The sequence below is a fragment of the Vanessa atalanta genome, chromosome 13, assembly GCF_905147765.1.
Source record: "Vanessa atalanta chromosome 13, ilVanAtal1.2, whole genome shotgun sequence".
Lineage (NCBI taxonomy): Eukaryota > Metazoa > Arthropoda > Insecta > Lepidoptera > Nymphalidae > Vanessa > Vanessa atalanta.
Window position 1 is genome coordinate 104,056 of NC_061883.1, and position 24,851 is coordinate 128,906.

Consider the following 24,851-nt stretch of genomic DNA (forward strand, 5'->3'; position numbering starts at 1 on the left):
ATTGTACACATACACTTATGTCGTACTTAAGGGGTTGTGTTTGATCAAAAACAAAATTGTCTTGATAGACGATTTTTCTTCGGTTTATTATCCTACGTAATCGATCCGTGGTAAGAGCAGAGTAACGGGTGTTGATATTGAGCTGAACTGGCACTTTTCTCAGTTAAAACGAGGCCTAGTATGCATGAGGTCTGCGTGGGACGTATTCATCGGTAACACCCAATCGAGCAAGGTCAAAAAAGTACATATATATTCAAATTTATTTGGTTAATTGTTATTTAAATATTAATATAAAAACCAATATTAATTTATCTCGGCTTGTATGTGCGTAGAATATAGAGGACGAACTGATAATCTCAATTATCTGTTTCGGCGAAAAAGGTAAAAATAAAATCTTTCATTAAACTTTAGATAGCGAAAGAAACGTGTTTTGCTTAATTTATCAGTCAGCTGTATGTTTGTATCGCAAGCTATTCGTTAAGGCGAAGTCATTAAATTGTATAAAGAAACCACCCTACGCATTTTAAAATTACGTTAGTTTACGTGGTTTTTTTTCTATGATTTAATTAATTCTATAAGTATCGAAAACATACTTTGTTACTAAATACTATTACTATACTATACTACTACTACTACTATAAGAGACTTCCAATTGTTTCACAATAATGACATTTTCAAATCACGTGATAACGCTATTTATTTCAATAATAACATCTGTACTATTTAAATTATATGTGCACAATAATTGTAACACAAAAAAAAAAAACAGATTGGAAAATTGAAATAATCTTTATTAAATGTTATTTTTGTACTAATACATCACGTACACTACGGGGTATCAAGTGCGTGTCGTCGGTGAAGTCGACGTGTGTCTGCCCGGAGCGCGACACGCAGCGCTGCGGGTGTGCCGTCACGCGGGTGGTCGAGACGCACCACTGCCCCGCCGGGCCGCGCGCGAACACCGAGATTGTACCTCCTGCGCTTGAGCCTGACAACCATCTATACAAACAGGAGATAACACATATGTCCTCATTATTACAATTCAAGTGCTTTTTGAAAAATGGCAGATACTACCAATATCCAAACATCAGGCTTCATGCATCAGGCAGATTCCAAACTAGCCGCCACGCCAGCGAAACAGCGTGTCGTGTATTTGATTGATCATAAATATTAAGGTATTTAACAGCAACACATTGGAGTTGACTGTTTTATTAACTTTCCCCGTTGTTCCTGAAGGTTTTTTTAGCATTAGCAGCCTGTAAATTTTCCCACTGCTGGGCTAAAGGCCTCCTCTCCCTTTGAGGAGAAGGTTTGGAGCATATTCCACCACGCTGCTCCAATGCAGGTTGGCGGAATACACATGTGGCAAAATTTCGTTGAAATTAGACACATGCAGGTTTCCTCACGATGTTTTCCTTCACCGCCGAGCACGAGATGAATTATAAACACAAATTAAGCACATGAAAATTCAGTGGTGCCTGCCTGGGTTTGAACCCGAAATCATCGGTTAAGATGCACGCGTTCTAACCACTGGGCCATCTCGGCTCTCCTGTTCCTGAAGGTATGTATATACTACTCAAATTAAACGTTCTCACATGGCTGTGTACTCAATGTAAACGCGCTCACTGGTTCGAGGCTGCAGAGTCAATTTTGTCGGCCACAGGCGGAACTGTTCGTCACCCGTCCAGCTTACTATCAGGTCGAGTGTTGTTAGGGCTGATAAAGTTATTACTATTATATTCCCTCATAAGTATCATATAGCAAACCAGTAAAGGAATCTTCTGTTAAGAAGATTCGGGGCTTATTCCGTAATGCTAAAGTTTTATCTCAATGCGTATATTTCCTCACCAAATTTTCCTTCCTCGAGGTGAAACACGAAAACTTATGTGCTTGCTGACTTCAGAACTAGTGACCATCAATAAAAACCTTTGTGCGTGAAATGACCTCCATAAAAAATACAAAAATACTTTTTGTTTCTAATCGTATATCTTATAACGATAACAACATTGGTAGACCAACCATGATTAGAGCGATCATCAGGGGAGAAGACAATGAGTCTTTGCTGAAGGTAAGTGGAAATGTATGGGAATAATTATATCATATATATAATTTACTAAACGTCTCTTCTCCATGTCTATCTCCACTTTGATGGTTATCAAAAATAATCTACATATAATCTTATAGTGTAAAGTATAAGAATATTCTTATAAGACAAAATATTATTTCTAGAAAACTCTTAAAACTACTTTGGATCATTAGTTTCATTTATGTTATAACTCACGACTGGAATGCGAGACAGTGACGTAAGTCTTCCTTGTGCCCTCGTCACTGACGTCACCAAAGTCAATGACTGCCGGTTCTGTTGTAACGACCGGATACTCTATTTCCAGCACAAGAGGTATAGACTGTGAAGGGATTTCAACGCAGTATTATGAAATACATAAAAACAATTATGGTAAGTTCTGAACAAAATATTTACGGTATCTTAAATGGGTTATAAAAAAATCAACATACAACATACAGTAACTGATATTTGTGTAGATAAAACAAATTAAATATTAAAAATCCTTTTTATTGTATTTAATAATTTTTATTTTATTTCATTGTACAATAACTTTCCTGGGTTCCACCTTATAAGCATTTATTTGGAATTTTCTTTTGAGAAGAAATATTGTATCTACCATATTTTGAGTACGTATAAAAAGATTAATTATATATGCTACAGGTCTACCACGCATATATTAAAGCATATAACAATAAAACGTTCACAAATAAGATTATGATAGGTATAACAAGTTCAGTGTGTCAATTAATACTGACAAAAGTAGGAAGTTGCCTGAACCCGCAAACTAAACAGGAAGCCATGCCCAATTTCCCTCTCAGCGTCGGACTCTGGGTCGTATCGACGCTAACCTTATTACGTCGGTCGGAATCTGTACGTCTCTTTGCAAATTCTGGTTAGTTGTTCATCCTACATTAGAGAGTAATAAAAAATGAGACTCGTTTTCATGACGAAAGAATGTCGGTAATCTAAATACAAGAAGTGTCAATAAAACTAGTGCAATTATCCTTTTATACCAGAACTAAATTAGTTGTCACTCTATATATCAGTTCATAATAATAATCCAGATTACTATCTGCATAGAATACATTGAAGTACATTGTGGAATGTGTGTGCAAACGCAGTTGCGAGATCTATTATCTTGTTGTTACATTTCGATGCGACGGCTGAAACAAATCAAGCACAGGATAAACAGCCTCCACTGCTGACTCCCAAACTTCAGACTGTAAATTTTAGACAGGAAGAGCTCCAATATTTTTGTTACGCTTGACCTGAAAATAGCCTCGGGCTCTAAGCCGAAGCTTTAACTGATGATAATTGGAATAAATTGCCACTCTTAATCGTCTGAAGGCGAATTTGAGGAACTTTAACCTCTTATTTACTTATCCTCATAAATAAAAAACATACTAATATAACCTTATTTTAATTGTGATTAAGTAATAATATACCAATAACTTGACGTGTTCGAGTTCGAAGAAGCAGACAACAGAAGTGGACACCGATTTGGGTAAATACTTCACGTTGCTCGCTGGCCAGACTTCCGTCGTTTTTAAAGACACTTCCACCATCACCTGTATATACATAAATTTTCTTATGATTATAATAATAATATGAGATGCTCTACCACCAAGTGACCATCTCTGACATACCAAAATTTATTGGCTCTTTAAAACTGAAATAGCCTCCTATAATATAATCTATAAATCTGAATAATATAACTTATTCAAGTAGGCTTTTACAAGCACTTTTGAATTTTACAGGATTATATTAAGTGTAAAGCTTCTGTTGATCTGTTGACTCACGAGGGCGCGCGCCTTCATGTTAACTGTCAGCGTGCATGAGCAATGAGTGACCTTCGTGCTAACAAGATATCTTATTGAGCGTGAGATAACTAATATAAAAAGACAGAAAAAAATACAAATTAAATTATAATTGTTATAATGATAATTTATCTTGCAGGCGCGGCCGTCGTGAGTGAATAGATCTATACGCCAGTTCAAAATATAAATCTTCTGAGAAAAACCAGCAATAAAATCGGCATGATTTTTTTAACAAAATATTATAATTAATTAATTGTTAATCATAAAGAAATTTGCGGGATTTTATCATCAAATTGAATACTTTTCATAACTGAGGATTAATTAATTTGCGGAGTCGAAATCTTGGCTTAAAAACCGATACCTCCTTGTCGCGTTTCAAGTGACTATCAATATTTTTGTAAAAAATAGTACTAAAAATGGTCGTAAATGTATTGTGACACAAATTAATACGCCATAATACTACAATAATATAATCGAGAAATATGAATATAAGCCATTTTGTTGCTCAAAGATAAAAAGTAATTAATAATAAATGCCCCCTTTCTAAAAGAAAGCCGCTTTACCCGGCATGTACAAAAATATCTAGCTTATTGAATCACACTGTTTTGTCTACAATTTTTTTTTGAAAGCCAGACGACGCAATAGCTTTAATTTACTCATTCATCTACAAACACCATAATACAAATTATTGCGGCATGCTAGCAAATTGATCACTTGATTAAGTGGTTACTACGTCCCATAGGCCTATATAACCTTGCGAACCCAAATGTGCCTATAGTTACACTGGTTCACTCATCCTTCAAACTGGAACATAAAACTTAAATAACAAAACAAAACAGCAATCCTAAGATTGCTGTTTGGCGGTAGAATATATTATGATGAACGGATGGCACCTACTCAGACATCCACGCACAAAGTCCTGCCCTGTACTTAGCTTGGAAATGTTTTCGTTTACTGTTTCGTTTACCACGAGATAAATCATTGTAAATGTATATTACCGGAAGCCTCAGTTGACTTTAAATTCTTGTTATAAATTGAATAATTATTGTATATACGCATCAAAGGTTTCATATGCGGTACTTACTAGGAATGTGGCTCGAGTCCGCGACACCATACTCTGAGACAAATTGTGCGAATTTCTGACACTACACAATACAGATTATTGTGCAGTGTCAGAAATTCGGTGGTACAGCGTGAAACCTGTCATATGCATCCATTTTGATGCACTTGAAACGTACTCTTGGCTCTGGCTGCAATATTGTTAAATGTGGTAATAACATAAATGCGCTGCACCATTTTATTACTCACTTCAGTAGAACTTCGAGGGGGAAGACAAAGTTTCAATCTATTCGAAAGCTCCGCTCGAACTTTAATACAATGAGCGTCGCAGATTTGGCGAATGACGTCGACACTCCACGGCGATTCTGTCTCTGCGTACAGTTCCATTTGACCGTCTCCCACGTTTTGCAGGTGGAACCTTTTACGTATCCTGAATTAAAAATAAAAAAATATGTAAATCTATTCAATACGAATAGATTTAGTGTTTAATTGCTGTATTAAACAGGAACTGGTATTGATTCAACCGAGATCATCAAAAACTAACCTGACAGTATCGTCACAAGGTAAATCAAGTGCACATAGAGTGACTTTTAACTCGGAGACCGAAGCTTGGAGACAGGAAGTGCGCAGAGTTTGACGCAACTGCACGAACTGGAGTGGCGGGGCTGGACGACACCAAAAATTCCTACTGCAACAAAATAAACATAGAAAATATTTTTTTGGGGCTGCGTACCCAAAAGGATAAAACCCTATTACTAAGACTCTACTATCTGTCCGTCCGTCCGTCTGTCACCAGGCTTTATCTCATCAAACGTGATAGTTTGACACTTGAAATTTTCTCAATGAAATGTTTTATTTGCCGTTATTATAGATAATAGTACGGGATCCTTCGTGCGCGAATCCTACTCGCACTTGGCCTTTTTATGGAATAGGTGGCAAACGAGCAGGCTTACCCAATAGAACTTGACTACGATCACCCATGGAAATCTGCAAAACCAAAAGGATTGCAGGTGGGTTGCCGTCTTTTAAGGTTCGTCTCTTTTTTTTAAGTTTCTCTTATCATATCGTTTCGGAAAAACCGCTGGAGGAAGTTCGTTCTACAGAGAGCAAGGAAGAAAATGCCTTAAAAGTTGCACTGTTGTGGATTTTCAGACATTTAAATGGAGCCGGTGAACGGACGTGTGCGTCTGGGATTAATTCAAACAATTCAAATACAGAGTGATCCAACATCTCTACGCAAAGTCAAAGGATTAAGCAGGTTGGATAGGGCGTGGCCGTCAAAAATTTGAGCAGCTCTGTGTTGAATACGATTCAATTGAAGAAACTGGTACTCAGCGCCCGCTCAGAGGTGAGAGCAGTACTGGCCAGAGGTTAGGCATGTGAGGTCGAATTTGCGTCTAATATAGTTTTAGGCGATAAAGGTGAGAAGCCGAGGCTGAGGATTTGAAATAAGTTATGAAAGCTGGTGATCCAGTTGAATAATTAATCGGGAAGCCCATAGAAAGGACTATGTCTAGATTGGCTGCTAATGTCTGCCCCTTGGACTTAACTGCTTTCGCCTATCTATCTTTCTGTCAGGTTAACTAAAAGAGCACTGGTTGAGCGAACTCAACGGAAACCTTACTAGTAGTCAGTATCAGCTGATGCTACCCTACGTAAAAGGCTACGCATTACGCAGATTATGATTACGTAGTTCCAATAAATAAATTATTGTCATATAACTGTTTTATGTACGACTTTAGGAGACTATTTTGTATATAAAAAAAACTGAATGAAATTAAAGTAATATATTGTTGAATACTAAAAACGACACAATTGACTTTCTTAACTCGCTTTTATTAACTCGTCACGTCAACGCGTGTTAAAAAAGTTACAACTAAGCCTTAACGATTGAGCAACAAAGTTTTGTGGAATCATTGGATTTGTACTGATCTTAGGGTAAAAACTTCTGGGTCTCGAAAAATCCTCCGGAACTCAGAGCGAATTTAACAATACTCTCGTTACATGAAAACGTTGCGTATTTTGAACACGTGGGAGGACACTCTCGGGTTTTCTTATTTTCTATGAAACTTGAATTATAGTTCGAACCCTGGACTTTGGATTTTGTTTCCTTATATTCTAATTACTAGACTTGTTATTGTTTGTTTGGCATAAATAATCCTATTGCAAATGGAAGTAATAGATTCACCACGAGCGCAACACGCCACGACGTCGTTTTATTTTAATTAATCAAAGTGCTGTTAGATTAAGCAGATAACTTTTATTTGCGTTTATTGAGCGAAGTAAATATTTGTATACCATTTAATATTTGTTGATACATTAGGTTTATTTATTTATTTAATAATAAGGAACTCAAAAAGAATGTACTTCTTTTTGAGTTCCTTATTATTATAATAATTCAAAAAATACGATTTTCGTACATAATAACCGTGTTCAAATATTCCAGTTACTGAAGAACACTACTGAGTTTCTTTCGCCGGTTGTATCCAGATCAGGATAATTTATTTTCCGAAGCGGTGGTAGTATTTCATTGGACAATCATTAAGGAAGTTTATGCTTCTATATTGAATAAAGGAATTTGATTTGATTTGAACGTGCAATAATGTCGAAAACAGTACTTAAAGTAAATTAATAAAACTAAAATTAAATGATGTACATAGCACATTTATACAAAAAAAATTATAACAATTGATCACTTGGTGGTAGGTTTTTGTCCAAGCCCGCCTAGATAGCTACCACCCACTCAACATATATTGATGTGTTCCAGTTTGATGACGAGTGAGCCAGTGTTACCACAGGCACAAGGGACATAACATCTTAGCTCGCAAGGTTAGTGACGCAGGGGCGATATCAAGAAGGGTTAATACTTTCTTACAGCGCTAATGTCTAAGTCTGTCTGTCTATAAAAAAAGATTATTTTTTGGTGTGTGAAACAATTGACATTATTTAATTGTTTAGAAAGAATAACATTTATTTTCTGAAGGCAAAGCTTCGAAAAAAATTGTACTAATTTTAATATTGTAATTTCTTATTTACTTTGCGATAAAATACTAATTTATTATAGAACGAGATACGACATAACAAATAAACGCTACCTGATGTTTGAGGTGACAAGGATTATTATATTTTAGAATAATAAGTAAGTACATTGATAAATCGCAAATGTATTCGCCCGGACAAACCGCGGGGATATACTTTTTAAAATCAAATTAAATCACATTCCTCTATTCGATATAGAAGCATTACGCTAACTTGTTTATAAAATCTTCCACCAGTATATTACTGTTAAATAATATAAGCGTTAATTGGCTCTTTGAACAACTTCCCTGATTTGTTATTCATTAAAAACGAGCATTGGTCGAGAGAATATTACACGAGGAATTGGTAAATATAGGTTGCTTGTAAGCATCCCCTTTACACTACTACGAAGTTGTCAGGTAGAACCAGGTAACTAGGAGCTATTAATACAACTTTATCATTATAATTTTTTTATGATATAAAGTTTATTATTAGTCCCTATCTAAAAGTACTAGGAAGCGTTGACAAAAGATTGTCAAAGCCACGGTTGTTAAGTTATTAAATTTAAATTTCGCTCAATACATTTAAAATCTAAGTAATCACGGATTGACACACTTCTAGCTCGACTGCGATCCAAACCGGCGTAAAAGTTTTAGAACCAAAGTTTAGCTTAACACACTATATCGGCTTAGGAGCCGTTAATACTAAGAGAGAATAATCTGTTAACAAAACGATTTTAAGTACTTTTATAATATTATGATCTTGTTTTACGTACGTATATATTATTTTAATAACTAACTAGCTACCCGTCTGAACTTTGTAGCGAGAAAAGGATTTGACGCGTACTGTTTCGAACCAATGAGATATAAACATTGACCGACCGATTTATTGGCCCGTACTGTCTACGACCTGCGTATTTTACAGGCGGTTTAATTGAATATCGCGAAATATTTTTAAAACTTCCAGTTAGAATTGTATCTACAGTTTTAAAGGTTTTGTAGATATTTGTCTGTATAAAGTTTTTAAAATTAGTTTGTTATATATTTTGATAAGATTTTATACTTTATCGACATTAAATACAATTACTTTAAATATAAGAATGTTTCATTTTGATACGTTTACAGTATTTGCAGCGTTCTTATTCAATCGTCCTGGATCTATCGAAAAGTCTAGATCTATTCTAAGTTTCATAAGCCGAAAAAAAAACATTATAACATTAGCATGATGTTATTAAAATTGCTCTTATAAGGTATTTCAATAAAGTGACCAGATGAAGGTCCTGCAGTCCGATTTCGCCCAACGCTGTCAGGGGAGACTCTTAAACCGCGTGAGATACCTAATAAACCGTGTGAGGCAGAGGACTAGGTTTATTGCAATATCAACTTTCTAAATCTGACTAGCATTTCTCATCTCTGTACTCATACTATTCAGCGTCGGGGGTAATTATCGCCATAATATTGTATATTTATTACTTCCTGTACTTCATATATTTGCGCTCAGCTCGCGTAGACGCGACATGAAATGCAAAAAACTCTTCTGTTTACATGACTGTGTTCGAAACTCGACTAATTAAATTTCCAACCCGAGTTTCAGCTTCAAAATATATTGCGACGACATTAATGAATGACAAAACAAATTGCACCAGAACCCTCCACGTTTTTTCTCTTTGATGCACTCGTGGCACGATACAATTTTTAATTTCTCACATTCTCTTAATATAAACAAGAGTACACTAAAATAAACATAAAGTAGGTCGCGTTCGATGTTATTGTTGTGTAATGTTGTTGATGTAAATAAAACATATTGTTAATTATCAGCGAGTGGTTTGGCATTGTGTGTGTGATAATTAATTAATCCAAAATGCTTTTGTTTATTTGTTGTTTCAAACTGTTCAACCGATTTCCATGATATTTTGTATTGACAATGTCAGGCGTACAGAAAAAGACATAGCGTAACTAACACCTGAACCCCACTCCCCCACCCCCACTCACATACTCACGCAAATAAAACCGCTATTGTCTTTGTAAAACAGCTGATTGCTGTATTACCCAGTTTCCTCAACAGGTAGAGGTCGAAGAACCAGCGTCGCATTTGGAGCTAACTCGTTCTTGGGCAGGAGACGCACTTTGTAATTGACTTTCTCGGAAGGTTTTATGCGGCATTCAAGTGGCTCGACCTAAGGATAATATTATTTTAAAATTACATTCAACAGTATATTTGAACATTTCCCACGACTTATTAACGCAAATTAAGTGCATGAAAATTTACTGGTGCTGGCTCGGGTTTGGTCTCGTTGCTTTTTACGAGTTCTAACTGCTGGGCTCTCGACTACAATATACATAACTAGTACATACACAGTATGTAATGTAATTATTGTATTGGATTTCGCAAACCCCTATGATAGGATTAAATAGATGTACAATTTATTTATTTTTGTATTTTTTTGAAAATAAGTCACCTGGTGGTATGTGGTCATCAATCCCGCTACAAGTAATATTAAAAAATTCCTTATATTGCTAATATGCCAAATATAGGAGCTTCGATGTTATGTCCTTTGTGCCAGTAGTTAGACTGATTCACTCACCCTACAAACCGGAAGACAACAATACTAAAAAAAATTTGTTTGGTGGTAGAATATCTAATGACCTGCGGTGAAGGGCCTGCACCGAGTGTTTCAACACTATATTTCTTTATTGAATTATTAATATAAATAAGGAGATGATATGCAGCAGCGTGATTGAGACTAAGAATGTTCTCATTTATAGAAGTGGAGACAGAAAGAGATTTCTTTACTTTTCTTAAAATATAGATCAAGTTATATGCGAATTAAATTATGGCGCTAACTTGGTAGAAATCTTCATTTTGAACCCCGTGATCTGAATCAAGGTACAGTTCCACACCGGTATCCATTTCCTCCAACAAAGATTCACAATCAGTAGAATTATCAGCTGAAAATAAGTGATATAGAATCATAACGAAGTATTATGTTCAATTTTTATGGTAAACACATATCGTTAAAAAAATTATGATAACTATGGCTACTTCACTGATTTCAGTTTATGTCACAAATCTTGTGAGACAGGTGATATCACAGAGCGGACATGTGGTTGGAGCATTTGAATATTAACTCCAGTTTCAAACTAGGAGGCCGCTCAACACTGAAGTTTTATTAAGAAAAAAAAAAGTAGCTCTAAATTTTTTCGCTACGAGAGGAGCAGTTGGGCAATTAAAGACTGTTAGTAAGAAATTCTCAAAAAAAAAATAATTTTTTAGTTGTACAACTCGGGATTCGAACCGTAGACGTCATATCTACAACCGAAAAGATTGCTAAAACGAGACTTTTATATATATATAAACGATACATATATACGTAATATGTACATATTTACAACAAGTAACATTAATTCAATATATTATTCTGTTGAAATTTGTCTTCCAAACAAAACGTTATTTCTATTATAAAATAACAAATAAAATTTTTAATTTGAGAATACCTTTTATATTTTTCAGTAGTCACGAATAAATTCTGCAAATATGTTATCAAAAAATATATATTGAATTGCCAGCGTTATTCTGTGCAAAAAGAATTTTCATTCAAATTACATAATCCGAAATAATGAAATTATTGTTAGGAGAATTTATTCGTTGGAGGGAGTTTGTGTAAGAGCTTTTTCCCTATTTACCCACTCATCAGGTAAATTACTTATGTACACTCCGTGTACCTGTTTCGATTTTTTAAATTATTATATAAAATAGGAAGGCTGCCTGGCAAATGAGTTACCTGGTTAGTGGACACCACCTCCTCATCATCATCACATCTCTTACATTTGTATACAACGCACTGTAATTAGTATGCTACTGGCTGAAGGGTGAGTGAGCCAGTGCAATTGTAGCCACAAAGAACATAACATCTTAACACACCATTGTTGGAAGCGCATAGTCGGTATAAAAAGTGGGTTAGTATTAGACTATTTATTTTCAGGTTTTCCATGTCTTCTAATAAATTATAGTAATCAGCTAAGTAATAAAAGTAATCGGCTGAGTAAGTAGTGAGTGGTACCTTCTCAACCGCTTGCATGAGGCTGTGGTACAAAATATTGCTGAACATATCAAGGGCAACATACTCACAGTTAAACTTAGTGACGCACGGACACACACGCCGGGGAACATCGAACAGACGAATGTATAGACGAAAGGGTAATACATCTTGCGGGTATTCTTAAAACAATAAAATGTTATAAAAAAATTATTAATAGATATACAATGAGTGACTCGGGCGCAGCTTGGTATCCCTCTCTCATCAATACTTCCTGCTGGGGTGAGATATTCGTCTATGTAATTAGAAAAAGATTGACCACCACTGAAATTTCATGTGCTTAATTTGTGTTTATAATTCATCTCGTGCTCGACGGTGAAGGAAAACATCGTGAGGAAACCTGCATGTGTCTAATTTCAATGAAATTCTGCCACATGTGTATTCCGCCAAACCGCATTGGAGCAGCGTGGTGGAATATGCCCCAAACCTTCTCCTCAAAGGGAGAGGAGGCCTTTATCCCAGTAGTGACATTTACGGGCTGCAAATGTTATAAAAGTTTGTACATATATGGAGACTTAAATAAAATTACAATTGAATAGATACATCTTTATATATTAATGTGATTGTATTTTGATATTATATTCATTATCCATAATTCGGTGTGATCTACATTCCAAACCATAACATAATTGAATTATGTCTACTTGAATAAATAATCATTACATTCTATGAATATTTACGACGTCCATCAGCATTATAGATGAGACTATGACGTCATCAGCATATTGGTCAGCTAGCTGTTGGTTGTCACTATGTCTTATACTTGCGAAATTATTGCTCTAATTCTGATACTGTTATATCTATACTAAAATCATAAATGTGAAAGTAACTCTGTCTGTCTGTCTGTCTGAGACAAAATATAGAGACTCTTTATAGCTCTTTCAGTGTTTAACCAATGAACCGAATTTGATGAAAGGTATGAAGCGAGCTGAAACTTCAAGGAAGGACATAGGACATTATGCCTAACACCCGACCAACCTCTTAAACGTGAGCGAAGCCGCGGGCGACCACTTGTATTTTTTTATAACGGCACATAAATTCGTTCCCGTTGAACACATGTATTTTTGTGAGTGACTACTATCTGCTTTTCAATTTGTCGGTGTGTCGTCAAATGTTTTGTGCATCAAATAAATAAATAAAATTAAATACATTAGCAGTTGTGCAATTTACTGGAGAGAAGTTCACAGTTCATAGTTTCATGTTACTGAAGTTGGAGGCTTGTTAAATGGATATAATTCTCAACTTAAATGAAATTTGTTATTTAATAAACTACTCGTTAACAACAACAAAATAATGTTCATTAATATGAAATAATAAAGTACATTTTTTATCATAACATATATCTGAATAATGAAGGATATTTTTATTCAAGAGTTGGTCATTGTTTGCTCTCGCAACAGACACAAAGTATTACATTTCACAATTTGAATAATGTCTAATAATTATATAAATCTATTAAAATATTATCATTGTTATACATCACCATCAGTATTAAAGTAAAAGATTTAGACATATGTCACGATAGTCGACCTCAATTCAATACAAAAATAAAGAATTTCATTTGTGCTCGATTCTAATCATATGGTTTATCTTATTAATTATTATTTATTATATAATAGCTTAAAAATGTATTGTATTTCTTATTTTTAATTATTATGCTTATGTTTAACTCATATTTTCAATAATTACATTGTGTAATATGATAATGCATGATGAGACTACCTGTAAGTAGTAGAACTTTTGCCTTGATAATTTTGAAATGTAATTTTTTATTTTGGATGTGATATTGTATCTACTGTTGGTTGTCCTAATGAAAATAAAATAAAATAAAAGATTCAAAAAGAAAAGTACTGACGTCCCCAATGAATAGGCAAAAAGTATATAATATAATTCATAAAGGTTACAATATAATACAGTTTTTAATATTCAATAAAGCAGCATTACTCTTAGCTATTGGTAGTCAAAGTGAATTATTCGCAAACGAAAATATACCGATTTTAGAGGTGAAAGAAATTCAACGACCCATCAAAAATAACTCGTGAAAAGTTACTCGTGGTTGATATGTAAAATAAGTAAATATGATATGAATTCCTTTAAAATTAGAACGAGAATTTCGATGTTTGAGCGATATATACATATATAAGTTTTCGTTTATACATTGTTGACTTTACGAACAAGACAAGCGCTACCAATTTTCATTAGTGGTGTTAATAATTTCAGTTACGAAGCAGAATTTATAACGTTAATATTTAGTTTCGTGAACAGTTGAAATGAAAACTTTCCAGCTGAGCTATTCTGTGAGAGCTCACTTTATATCTCACTCGTAAAATGTTGCCAATCGACTTACGGTAATACGCTATTTCGTTGCGCGCTTCCTTCAGAAGGTATAATTATTACAGTTCACTAGTTATCGCTCCGATTTCGTACGGATAAAATAAGAATTCTATTTATTTCGTTAAAAAAATACCAAATAACTACCAAGTCTAATCTAGACCAACCAAAGACAATCGAACTAAAACACACTCAATAAATATCGTCAAAATCATCAAAATCGGACCAGCAGTCCAGGAAGAGTTGTGACAGATATACTTACAGAAGAATCATGCATAGTGCCCACATGCATGCATGCCGTAGTGCCCGCCGAAAAGACAAAGAGGGTTTTTTAGTGGATATTACGGTGTACTAAGTTGCACTAGGCCTCCTGGTCAGCGGTGAGTCCCACATATGTACAACGCCCAACTTCACATGGGGGAAACGGGGATTTTATTGTTTTACGTAGAAAAATAATAATAAAGGAAATTCACTTTGGTAGATTACAATAATTCGACAGTTTACTGTTTTGCGAGATTAATCCAACAGTAATTGTAAGACGGTGATTTAGTATTTATATATCTCTTTATAGACGCCTCGTATCACTTTTATGCACCTCACGATCACATATGCGGTGAGTTTTGAGTTTGTTCTTACAGAATAGGTATACTGTTCTCCGTTTTACATGAATTCGTGCAGACAATTTGATATACCCACGCTCGTCTGAGCTATTTCCGAGCGCTAGAGTGAATTTATTACTATATATTCACTGCTATACGTTGTCTGTAACTATTTATCTGTATGTCAAACCACTTCGTATACGCGTTTTAAGTGGTATACACTGCGGGTAATACCTCACGCTCATTACTTTATAAATCAGAGTAAGTTCAGTTTGTTTGTATTAATAAGTAACTTGTTATTTTAGACGTTGAAGTAGATGTATGTATATATTTTAATCTATATGAATGTTTGTATTATTACAAAGAAATTGTAAAATAAAAAAGATAGTAAGATTTTAAAATAACCATGGTTATTTTTATTACTATCAGTATTTAAAACGGGCTCGATATATCGAGGTAAAAAAGACAGTATTGGTGAGGTCCGTCGATAGAACATTTTGGAATTTGAATGAATTTGTTAACGACGCTCACACGTTTGGCTTTAAAGAAAAATAATGTGTATAAATTTGCGTGTATTTGATTAATTTCTGGCTCACAATTGAGTAGTCTGCTCGAATGGCTCCCGGTCTTATTCCCGCCTGTGGGACACTATCAGCCTGTTGCTCTATTTCTGTCACTTTAAGTGTTATACTTTATGTACATGTTTCGTGGCCTTATTATCTATGACTCACCGTTATCCTTTACAATATAACCGTAGACTACGAGATCGGCTCGAGACGTGTTCTTGACGAGAACTATTCTCTCCGGATCGGTACTCGACATCCTGAATAAAAATTCAACAACTTAATTAATGACCTTTAAAGCAATTATATCATTCGGTAATTACTGTTGATTTGATTTATATTAGGGAAAGAGACGGTTGATAGTTCAACATTACTCAGATGAAAATAGGATATTAGTTATAGGATATATATAATTGTATTTAACTAACATGATTTTGTATTTTTAAATATTATACTGAGTTTATTGCCAGTTCTTCTCGGTAGAACCTGCATTCCGAACCGGTGGTAGGTTTCAATTAAAATAGTTTGTTAAATGACGATTCAAAAGTGCTTGTAAAAGCCTACTAGAATAAAGTATATTTTGATTTTGGTGTAAAACCTTTAAAACAGGCATGGCGAGAATGAAAGAGTCGAGATGGTCCAGTGGTTAGAATGCGTGCATCTTAACCGATGATTGCGAGTTCAAGCCCAGGCAAGCACCACTGACTTCACATGTGCTTAATTTGTGTTTATAATTCATCTCGTGCTCGGCGGTGAAAGAAAACATCGTGAGTAAACCTGTATCTGTCTAATTTAGACGAAATTCTGTCACATGTGTATCTACTAACCCGAATCGGAGCAGCTAGGTGGAATATGATCCAAGCCTTCTCCTCAAAGGGAGAGGAGGTCTTAGCCCAGCAGTGGGAAAATTATAGGCTGATAATGTATTGTAAGAATAAATCAAAATTTTAAATCATTAGCTTATATTACATAGAGAACAGCTTAACCCGGTATCCATTGACGCACCGGGAGTTTTAAAACTGTCCACTTCTAAGGTACCTTTCATTAAGGTCCTTAAGGTACTGAGAAATTTTGAACAGGAACTACGGAAAATGCCATGCCATGGATGAGCTGGGTTTGAACCTAGGACCTCGAAATCTGCAGACTTTAGCCAATACTAAATATGCAGACGATATTGTAATTTGAGTCAGTCGGCAATATAATTTAGTACGAGGTTTTCTGTTACAGCTTTTTTTTCGTTCGTGACATATTTTATATCGTGACGAATGTCCCACAAAAAGTACATTTTATTTCATTGTAACGAGATAGGCACCGTGCCTATTTAAACACGTATAAAAGGAAATGTGATCGTGAATCGTATTTTTATATTTTATTTTTGATGAAATTAGATATTTTTTTTATTATTTCAAATAAATAGCCAGACTGCCGCATGGGCCACCTGATGAAAGGTGGTAACTATGAGAAATAATTACCATCCCAGTTTTACATATTTAATAAAGTTGTATGCATAGTAATACGGATTCTAGAAGACGGCAATGGATGCTTAAATAAAATCGGTACAAATATGCCACCTTCAGCTACATTTGTCTCTTTAAATAATGGGATAATGTTACTAGCACATTTCTACTGATTGACACTTCATCAGATAATGAAGGAAAGCCTCTCATGACACAAGAGTGTTCTTTTTCTTTATAAGAGGAGAAAAGATATATTCGTACCAGAGCGTCGGTTGTATAAGCTGATCAATCGGACGCAGCGCAAATTCCAAAGGCTCCCCGACGGCTTCAATCCAAACATCCACGATCAAAGGCTCCAAGTTTTCAATCTGGGTATTATTTTTTCTTGTAAATTCCATGTACATTTCATTTTGCAAACATTTTGCTTTAAGCTCAATCGGGGTCGTCAATAGGAAAATTAGTAATCCCTTTTATAATGAGCATTGCTATTATGATTTTCAAAAGTAAAAATACAAGAAAACCATTCATTTCATATTTCGAAGACGATACTTTTAAATAAAATAGTCAATCTCGCATAACCCAACACTTAAAAAAAAATATAAAGAAATATAAACTGAAAAGCGAAAAACGAGTACTTTAATATACAACAAATTAGTTTTACAAACAAATATATATGTATGTGTAATACATATCATAACACATGAATATTAATAAAAGTTATTAAGAATCAAATAATGCAGTACTTTCGCGCTCGCCTCATAACTAGACACTGGATCCGTAGAGGGCATTTATCACATTGTGTTTCAGAATCAAAAATATTTTCAATTTAAAGTTGAGAACATAAACCATTGTCCCTTATCAAAATAAACGCAATTACACACCTCGCCCAATACTCGGCTTTGGACAACGGATAATTAGATTTGTTTGTTAATCGCCTTTATACGCTAACAGAAGCATTCACGAGAAGCATATTATTTGTACGATTATGAAACATTCAAGCAAAAATAGTATCTAACTTCGTGCAAGAGAATTGTTTAAAAACTTGTAAGATTTTGAGATCTATTTGTCGCTGAACGAGAATAACTTATAAGCAAATTTATGTAAATTTTCTTCAAAGAATCCTTTTTGTCTGTGACGAAAACAAAATGTACAAATAAATAATCATAACAAAGAAATTCAGGACTCTACGCTTGTTCAGTAAAGTTAAAATATGTTTTCATTTTATTTTAAACAAGAAGGCTGGAAAATTAGATATATATATATATATATAATAATTATCAACAGTCCAAAGTATCCATTAACAGGTGTGAGCCGCCTTGACTGCACAAGCGACTGCGTGACTTTTGCCAATGTCGATAACACTCAGCCGCCATTAAGTGACTTTAGATATTCAGAGAGATAGATTCTGACTTTGTTTTATAACATGTTTAGTATAACCGTTATGTAGAACCTTATTATACTCGTGCAAAGTTGGGACGAATGGGTAGTGTTAGTATTACCGAAAAAAAATATTAATATCATATTCTGAAATTAAAGTATTTTTTTATATTTATTTAATCGGTATCATGTTTTATTTACAAATACTAATAACGTTTTTCCATCTTGAATAATATATTATAATAATTGAATAAATATAGCGACGGTAAATATGTACATATGTATTCTAATGATAAACAAAGTATGCTGCGTAGCCGCGCCCGCACTTTATATAAGATATATAATCAAATTTGTATTGTTGGTGCCTTTACTAGTCGCTTCACGCACACGAAGACATCCTGTAATCACGAGCCCCACTCGTACCACTGCACGCCGATTATAATTTATTGCGGAGCTTCGCAAGTGAACAGATCTACACATTCGGTAGTTATGTTTGAAGACTTTACCACCAAATTTAAGTTTCTCCCTTTAAAACTTCAAACAGCGAGCTTATAATAGAGTTAGAAACATTAAACAAATTAAACCGAATGAAAATTAAAGAATTTTAATTAACAAAAAGTAAAAACTAGCAAACGTTTACCTTGTGTTTCATGTACTTTTGTCTATTGTGTATTTAGCAGCTGATCGAGTAAGTCTGACGTGTATGTAGTTAAATAGCTCGAAATTCGACCTGTGACATTTGAAATGTACATGTATAATACGGCTTACCCTTATTTTTTATTTATAAGGTTCGCGGTTGTAAAGCGCGCTTGAATCGTCAATATTTCAACTTTGCCATCGTTTCGGAAAGCACCCTCCAGCGAGAAAAAACGGTAAAAAAAAATCGCAGAGTTGCACTTTAAATTACAAGATTTACAATGATGTTAGTATTCACAATAATTGTTCTCCATCAGCCCTGACTTGGAGCCTTCTCCAGGCATCTTTATTCAAACGTATTATTTTATTAAATAATAAGATTTATTGATTAATTTTGCGTTAATATATTTTTTTAGTTTTTTAAATAGTAAATTGATTATATTTCCCGGTATCTTATTGTGCATGCATATACCATCGCCCAAAAACGTTCTCTGTTTGTAGAAACCAGGGATTATGGAATATTTGTTGTATATTCCGTGAAAATTATATGCTATTATAGATTTATTTTAAGAAGAGCTTTAAATGCACATATTTCTTTAATTTTTAGGAGTTCAGTTCAAAACGCAACTCGTGGCGTATCCAACGCTCGTGGCTGAATATCATTCACCATGGGTTAGTTTCCTCACATGATAATCATGTAATTTACAATCATAATCATAAGATCATTAAAGCTGTCTAAAATATTATTACACATTGAGTGCTCTTGCTAATCAGTATAAAAACTTGAGCGATGTTTTTCGCAACAATGACTCATCCGTCTCAGGTACACTTCGAAAACAGATTCTCCACGTTTTTAAAAGTTATAAAACTATATTATTAGTCTGTTAGGTGTAAATTGTCTAATTATTACTAATATCACAACTGTAATCATTGACAGTCTTTTTTTAAGCTATGGTGTTGATACAAATAATTAAATGTACTTGAATATACCCAAACGTCAATTCTCTGCTCTATTTATGTAATATCTTGGCTTAAATACTAGCCCGGGCTAAAGTCCTTACTTCAAGCCCGTATGAACACGGGACGGCTAGCTAATATGATAATACATATATAAACAATACGAATTGGTGAGTGTAGAAAAACCTTAAAGTCACGTAAGACTACACTTAAGTTACACTTCTCAATCACACTTCAACGCTTTCAGAGCGGAATCCAAACAGCGTCGGGTAACACGGCCCCCTAATTCCTGTCGGCGTCGAGGGACGCAATAAACGTATACGTTACGGGGAGAGTGTTTTGTTTTATTTTTACTACAAGCTGTTTCAGTAACGAAATTCGCTTTTATTCTTAATTTGAAATAAATTCCTGACCCTTCGTCTGACGTTGAAGTCAATGAATGCTAATGGACTTAAGCGCCTTAATTAGGTTACACACTTTCAAGTTAATGTAACTTTATTATTTAATTGAAGCACTCTTATATAGGGCGACAGCTAAATACCGTTTACAAAACAAACGAAAAATAAATCCTCTGAATTTCTTTAGTATGACATTTTTTTATGGTACGGAAATTGCTCTATTAATAGGCAACGCAAATGTGATTATTAATAGAACCATATACTCGTTTGGAATATGAAAAATTACGTACTTCTCTAAATAATTTTGACCCCAATTCTCCTAAGGGATGATTTTTTACAATTATTGTAATATTTTGTACTTATCTCTGGAATCTTCGATATCGATTTCCACTTTTCTAACATTGGCAAAGGCTATTTTTTATACAAACTTTGATCTTAAATTTCACCCCCTTAAAGCGTAAATTTTCAAAAACACAATATTAAATATCTTTAAGTCTTCAATAGAATCCAAAGTACTAATTTCCATATTTTATTCATACTTCAGTATCTTAAGTTTTATCCCATAAATGCAAAATTTTCAAAAAAGTTGATATCACTCGAGGCGGTGGGTTGAGTATTTGACTGACAAAATAATACCAGGTTTTGACTTATTATTATAATCCTGAATACCTATTTTAATATTTCCGACATTAAAAACGACGAATTTTAAATCAAATTTGCATTAGAGAAATCCTATGCTAGTGCTCATTTACATTTTGTAAGTAATTTCCCTGAAAAAATTAATCCCGTTAGACCCATCGGTACAGACTGTGCGCTGTCAGTCGGTCATTTAGAAAATATATACTAGTTTTGTGGAAGTAAACTTTGACATTTCCATCGCTACAATTAATATAAAAATGGAAAAAAGAGGAATGAACAAATAATTGTACTAAATGTTTGTGAATCTGCAAATTGAATTAATCTTTCGGAAACATTTCTTTCCACTTAAATGTGGTTACACGCACGAGCGAGTGCTATTACGATTTTTATTTTTATTAAATATTAAAACTTCCCTTTGAGCCTATGATTAATGCTCGCTATTCAAACCTAAATAATTATGTATTTTGAGTTTACAATTAACATTATAAAATCATTAAAATATAAGGTCTTAGTAATCCTTGTTGACTGTAAGGTAGGTATTATATATCCACAATAACAACACAATACAGTGTTGGAAAAGAGTAATAGCTGCGTTTCTTGTCGGTTCCGCTCAGTAGGTCTACAATTACATTTCGAACCGGTGGCATCTTCACATACAATAGATTTGTAAAATTTCGATTTAAATGTTCCTGTAAAAGCTTATTTAAATGAAGTACATTTTCATATTAAAAGAGCCATGAATCCCGACATCGATGTTGACACTAAAATAGGTATCTGGTGTAGAAAGGCAGAATAGATTTAAGCACTACTATATAGTTATTAATGTTCCGTCCCGCCTTAGATATTAATTTCAGACGTTAAGTGCTGCCCGTTTAGAGGGATGCGATTAACAAAATATCTTTTACGGCGCCTACGGATCTCAACTGGACTGTCTCTTTCTTTCTCCCCTAAAAACGACCCCGTGTACAGTGATCGACATGATCTGATCACCAGTAACATATCTTTGTTATTTATTATAGCTCAACTGGTTTTCTCACGCACCTTCAACGGCTTATGAAGAATGGGTATCGACAACGTGTATGAAAAATTTCATATTGATCAGCTGAGTATTTAAGACGTAAAATCGTTGCATACAGACAAACTCACATTCAAATATTACTTTATATTATTATATATTTATATTGAAATATAATATTAAGAAAAAACTTTGCAGAGACGAGTTACGTACTTGTATCAGTATCTGGTCGTGATAAAATCCCCAGCTGTCGGCGTATACGGACACCTGTATGGCGGTTTTGTTGCGCGCGCGCAGCTCGCCGTTTGCAGGCTCGCACTGCAAGATCACGCCAGGGTAGCGAACGTCTCCAACCCATTGCTCTGTAACAAAAAGTAATTAACACTCTCTTCAATCTTACTAACAAAATAAATATACATCTATACCTTTGGAAATGCCTTTTAAGGTATCAAATTACACTTTTCATTCCTCAATTAGTAGTCTAGTTGTCTGCGTATCATTTTAGGAGACCAAATGTAACCTTTTCTTTACTGCGGTGGTGTTAACACGTAAATCACAAGAGTAATTTTCGATGTAAAAACCTTTAAAAGAACTGTATATAGGCGTGATGTTCTAAATATTTAGCATTTAACCAAATAACTATATTTAAACTTGAGTTATCAATATAAATATTATACATTTTTATTTACACGAGAGTCCTTATTCTATGAACGGAAGATGAATTACATAAGCAGCCCGTAAATGTCCCACTGCTGGGATAAAGGCCTCCTCTCCCTTTGAGGAGAAGGTTTGGAGCATATTCCACCACGCTGCTCCAATGCGGGTTGGCGGAATACACATGTGGCTGAATTTCGTTGAAATTAGACACATGCAGGTTTCCTCACGATGTTTTCCTTCACCGCCGAGCACGAGATGAATTATAAACACAAATTAAGCACATGAAATTTCAGTGGTGCCTGCCTGGGTTTGAACCCGAAATCATCGGTTAAGATGCACGCGTTCTAACCACTGGGCCATCTCGGCTCTTATGCCGACTTAGCTCGAAGATGAATTGTCTGAGTGTTATTCAGGCCGCTGATGGAATAGCACCGTTTAGTAAAGTGGCTAGGCGTTTAATTGGATGGCTGATTAAGCTATTTGCCTGCCATACAAACTACACATATATAAACTTGCAGCAACTATACTGCTACTGTTAAAAGTAAAATGTTAATTTAAATTTATATACTCAAAATGGAAGCATTACATTTACATTTTAACAGTCAAAGTAAAATTTTCACTGACTCTCATAAATTATAATTCTATACCTTTTCTTTTAGTTCTCAAACTCATGTCATATTTAGAGAGATAAATAAAAAAATTAAAAAAATATATGTAACATTATATTCGAAGCTTCATTATAATTTGATTCTCTCATGAAAGAGTCGCACCGACCTCAGTACTACGACTATACAGCCTGTACACTCACTTTACAAAATTACATTAATTTAGTAACGTCAGCTAAAACAAACGCGACGTGGTATAATAATAAAATGGAATTCGAACTAAGAGTTTTATTTAAAGGAGCTGGAAGAATTCCAAATTGGCATCTCTCGAATTTACTAAAACATAGTCCTAAGTTTATATGAAGTGGTGGCTTAAATAATTTCTAATGTAATAAGCTGATAAAATCAATATATACTCTATACGAGCACTTTACGAGCACTTAAGAAATATCATCATCCGATATGGTATGATTCACGTACGAACTGTGGGTTTAATTTAATTGTAAAAAAAAGATAATCTGTAGCTAGTCAATTTTATCATTTAAGATGAAAGTGAAACTCTATAAAATTAATTTGTATTAAGCAGAAATGATGTTGTATAATTGTGTTGCAACGCGTGTGCACGTCATTTGTTTGGTTTTTGTGTACGAGTATATAATACACGGCACAGTAATGAGTAAATTCGTATCTATATCCATCTGAGCGGTCACAGTCACGGTGCTTATGGACACCATAACGTTTGACAAATTACCGCTTCACAAAAACTTTTCGGCCAGTTACATAAAATTATTAGACAGCAAAAAGATCATTCATAAACACTCAGTTACCAAATGTTTTATTTTGAAGATGTACTGACCACCGAACCCATAATGCAATTATGTATTTATTTTTACATTATTCATAGCTTTTATGCGTTGGTTTAATAAATAACGCGATAAATAAATCAATTGTTTCTCAAACGATATTTTATGAAATAGGTATTGGTGATAGTCAGGTGAACATTGGCGCGGACCAACCAACCTTGGGAATTAGGGCGCGATAATAACACCCTGTACACGGCCCACTCATCCTTCAAACTGGAACACATCAATACCAAGTATTGCTGTTTGCCAAAATAATAACTTTGTATACAAATAATATTATATAGAATCCTTCCTCGTTTATTACTCTTATTATTATTATTATTATTATCAGTAGTCTAAGCTATATCAAAATCGGTCAAGAGGTTGAGAAGAAGAAAGCGGAGATACAAAGACAAATAGAAAGCGCCGTTGTAATATACAAATACTAAAAATGATATACGACATTTTTTACGTAGTTATTCATACATTCACTTGGATATGACAAAATATTTCTTACTATATAATAGATTGAAATATTTTGTATATGACGCGATCGATTTATTTGATTGGTTCAATCGAAGCGTGTGACGAATTCTCATTCGAAGTAGAATATTCGTGTTCGTAGAATGTCGGAATATTGCGGGACGAGTAAATTTAGTTCGACCTTTAGTACTTTGTTCAATATATTCATTTTGGATGAAATTATATTAAATAACTCAT

At 34.3% G+C, this 24,851-nt stretch overlaps 1 protein-coding gene and 1 long non-coding RNA gene across 2 annotated transcripts; both read right to left on the minus strand.

The window, feature by feature from the left end:
* Positions 1 to 778: 778 nt before the first annotated feature.
* Positions 779 to 5,922, minus strand: LOC125068309. The gene is made up of 7 exons (XM_047677416.1): positions 5,895 to 5,922; positions 5,486 to 5,606; positions 5,191 to 5,371; positions 3,511 to 3,633; positions 2,282 to 2,405; positions 1,596 to 1,716; positions 779 to 999 (listed from the first exon to the last, which is right to left on the minus strand). The coding sequence occupies exons 1-7, from the start codon at positions 5,920 to 5,922 to the stop codon at positions 801 to 803; spliced, it is 897 nt and encodes a 298-aa protein (XP_047533372.1). The 3' UTR covers positions 779 to 800.
* Positions 5,923 to 10,051: 4,129 nt separating this feature from the next.
* Positions 10,052 to 12,160, minus strand: LOC125068305. Its single transcript, XR_007119774.1, has 3 exons — positions 12,088 to 12,160; positions 10,804 to 10,907; positions 10,052 to 10,135 (listed from the first exon to the last, which is right to left on the minus strand). It is a non-coding gene; the product is annotated as an uncharacterized LOC125068305 (long non-coding RNA).
* Positions 12,161 to 24,851: the final 12,691 nt, after the last annotated feature.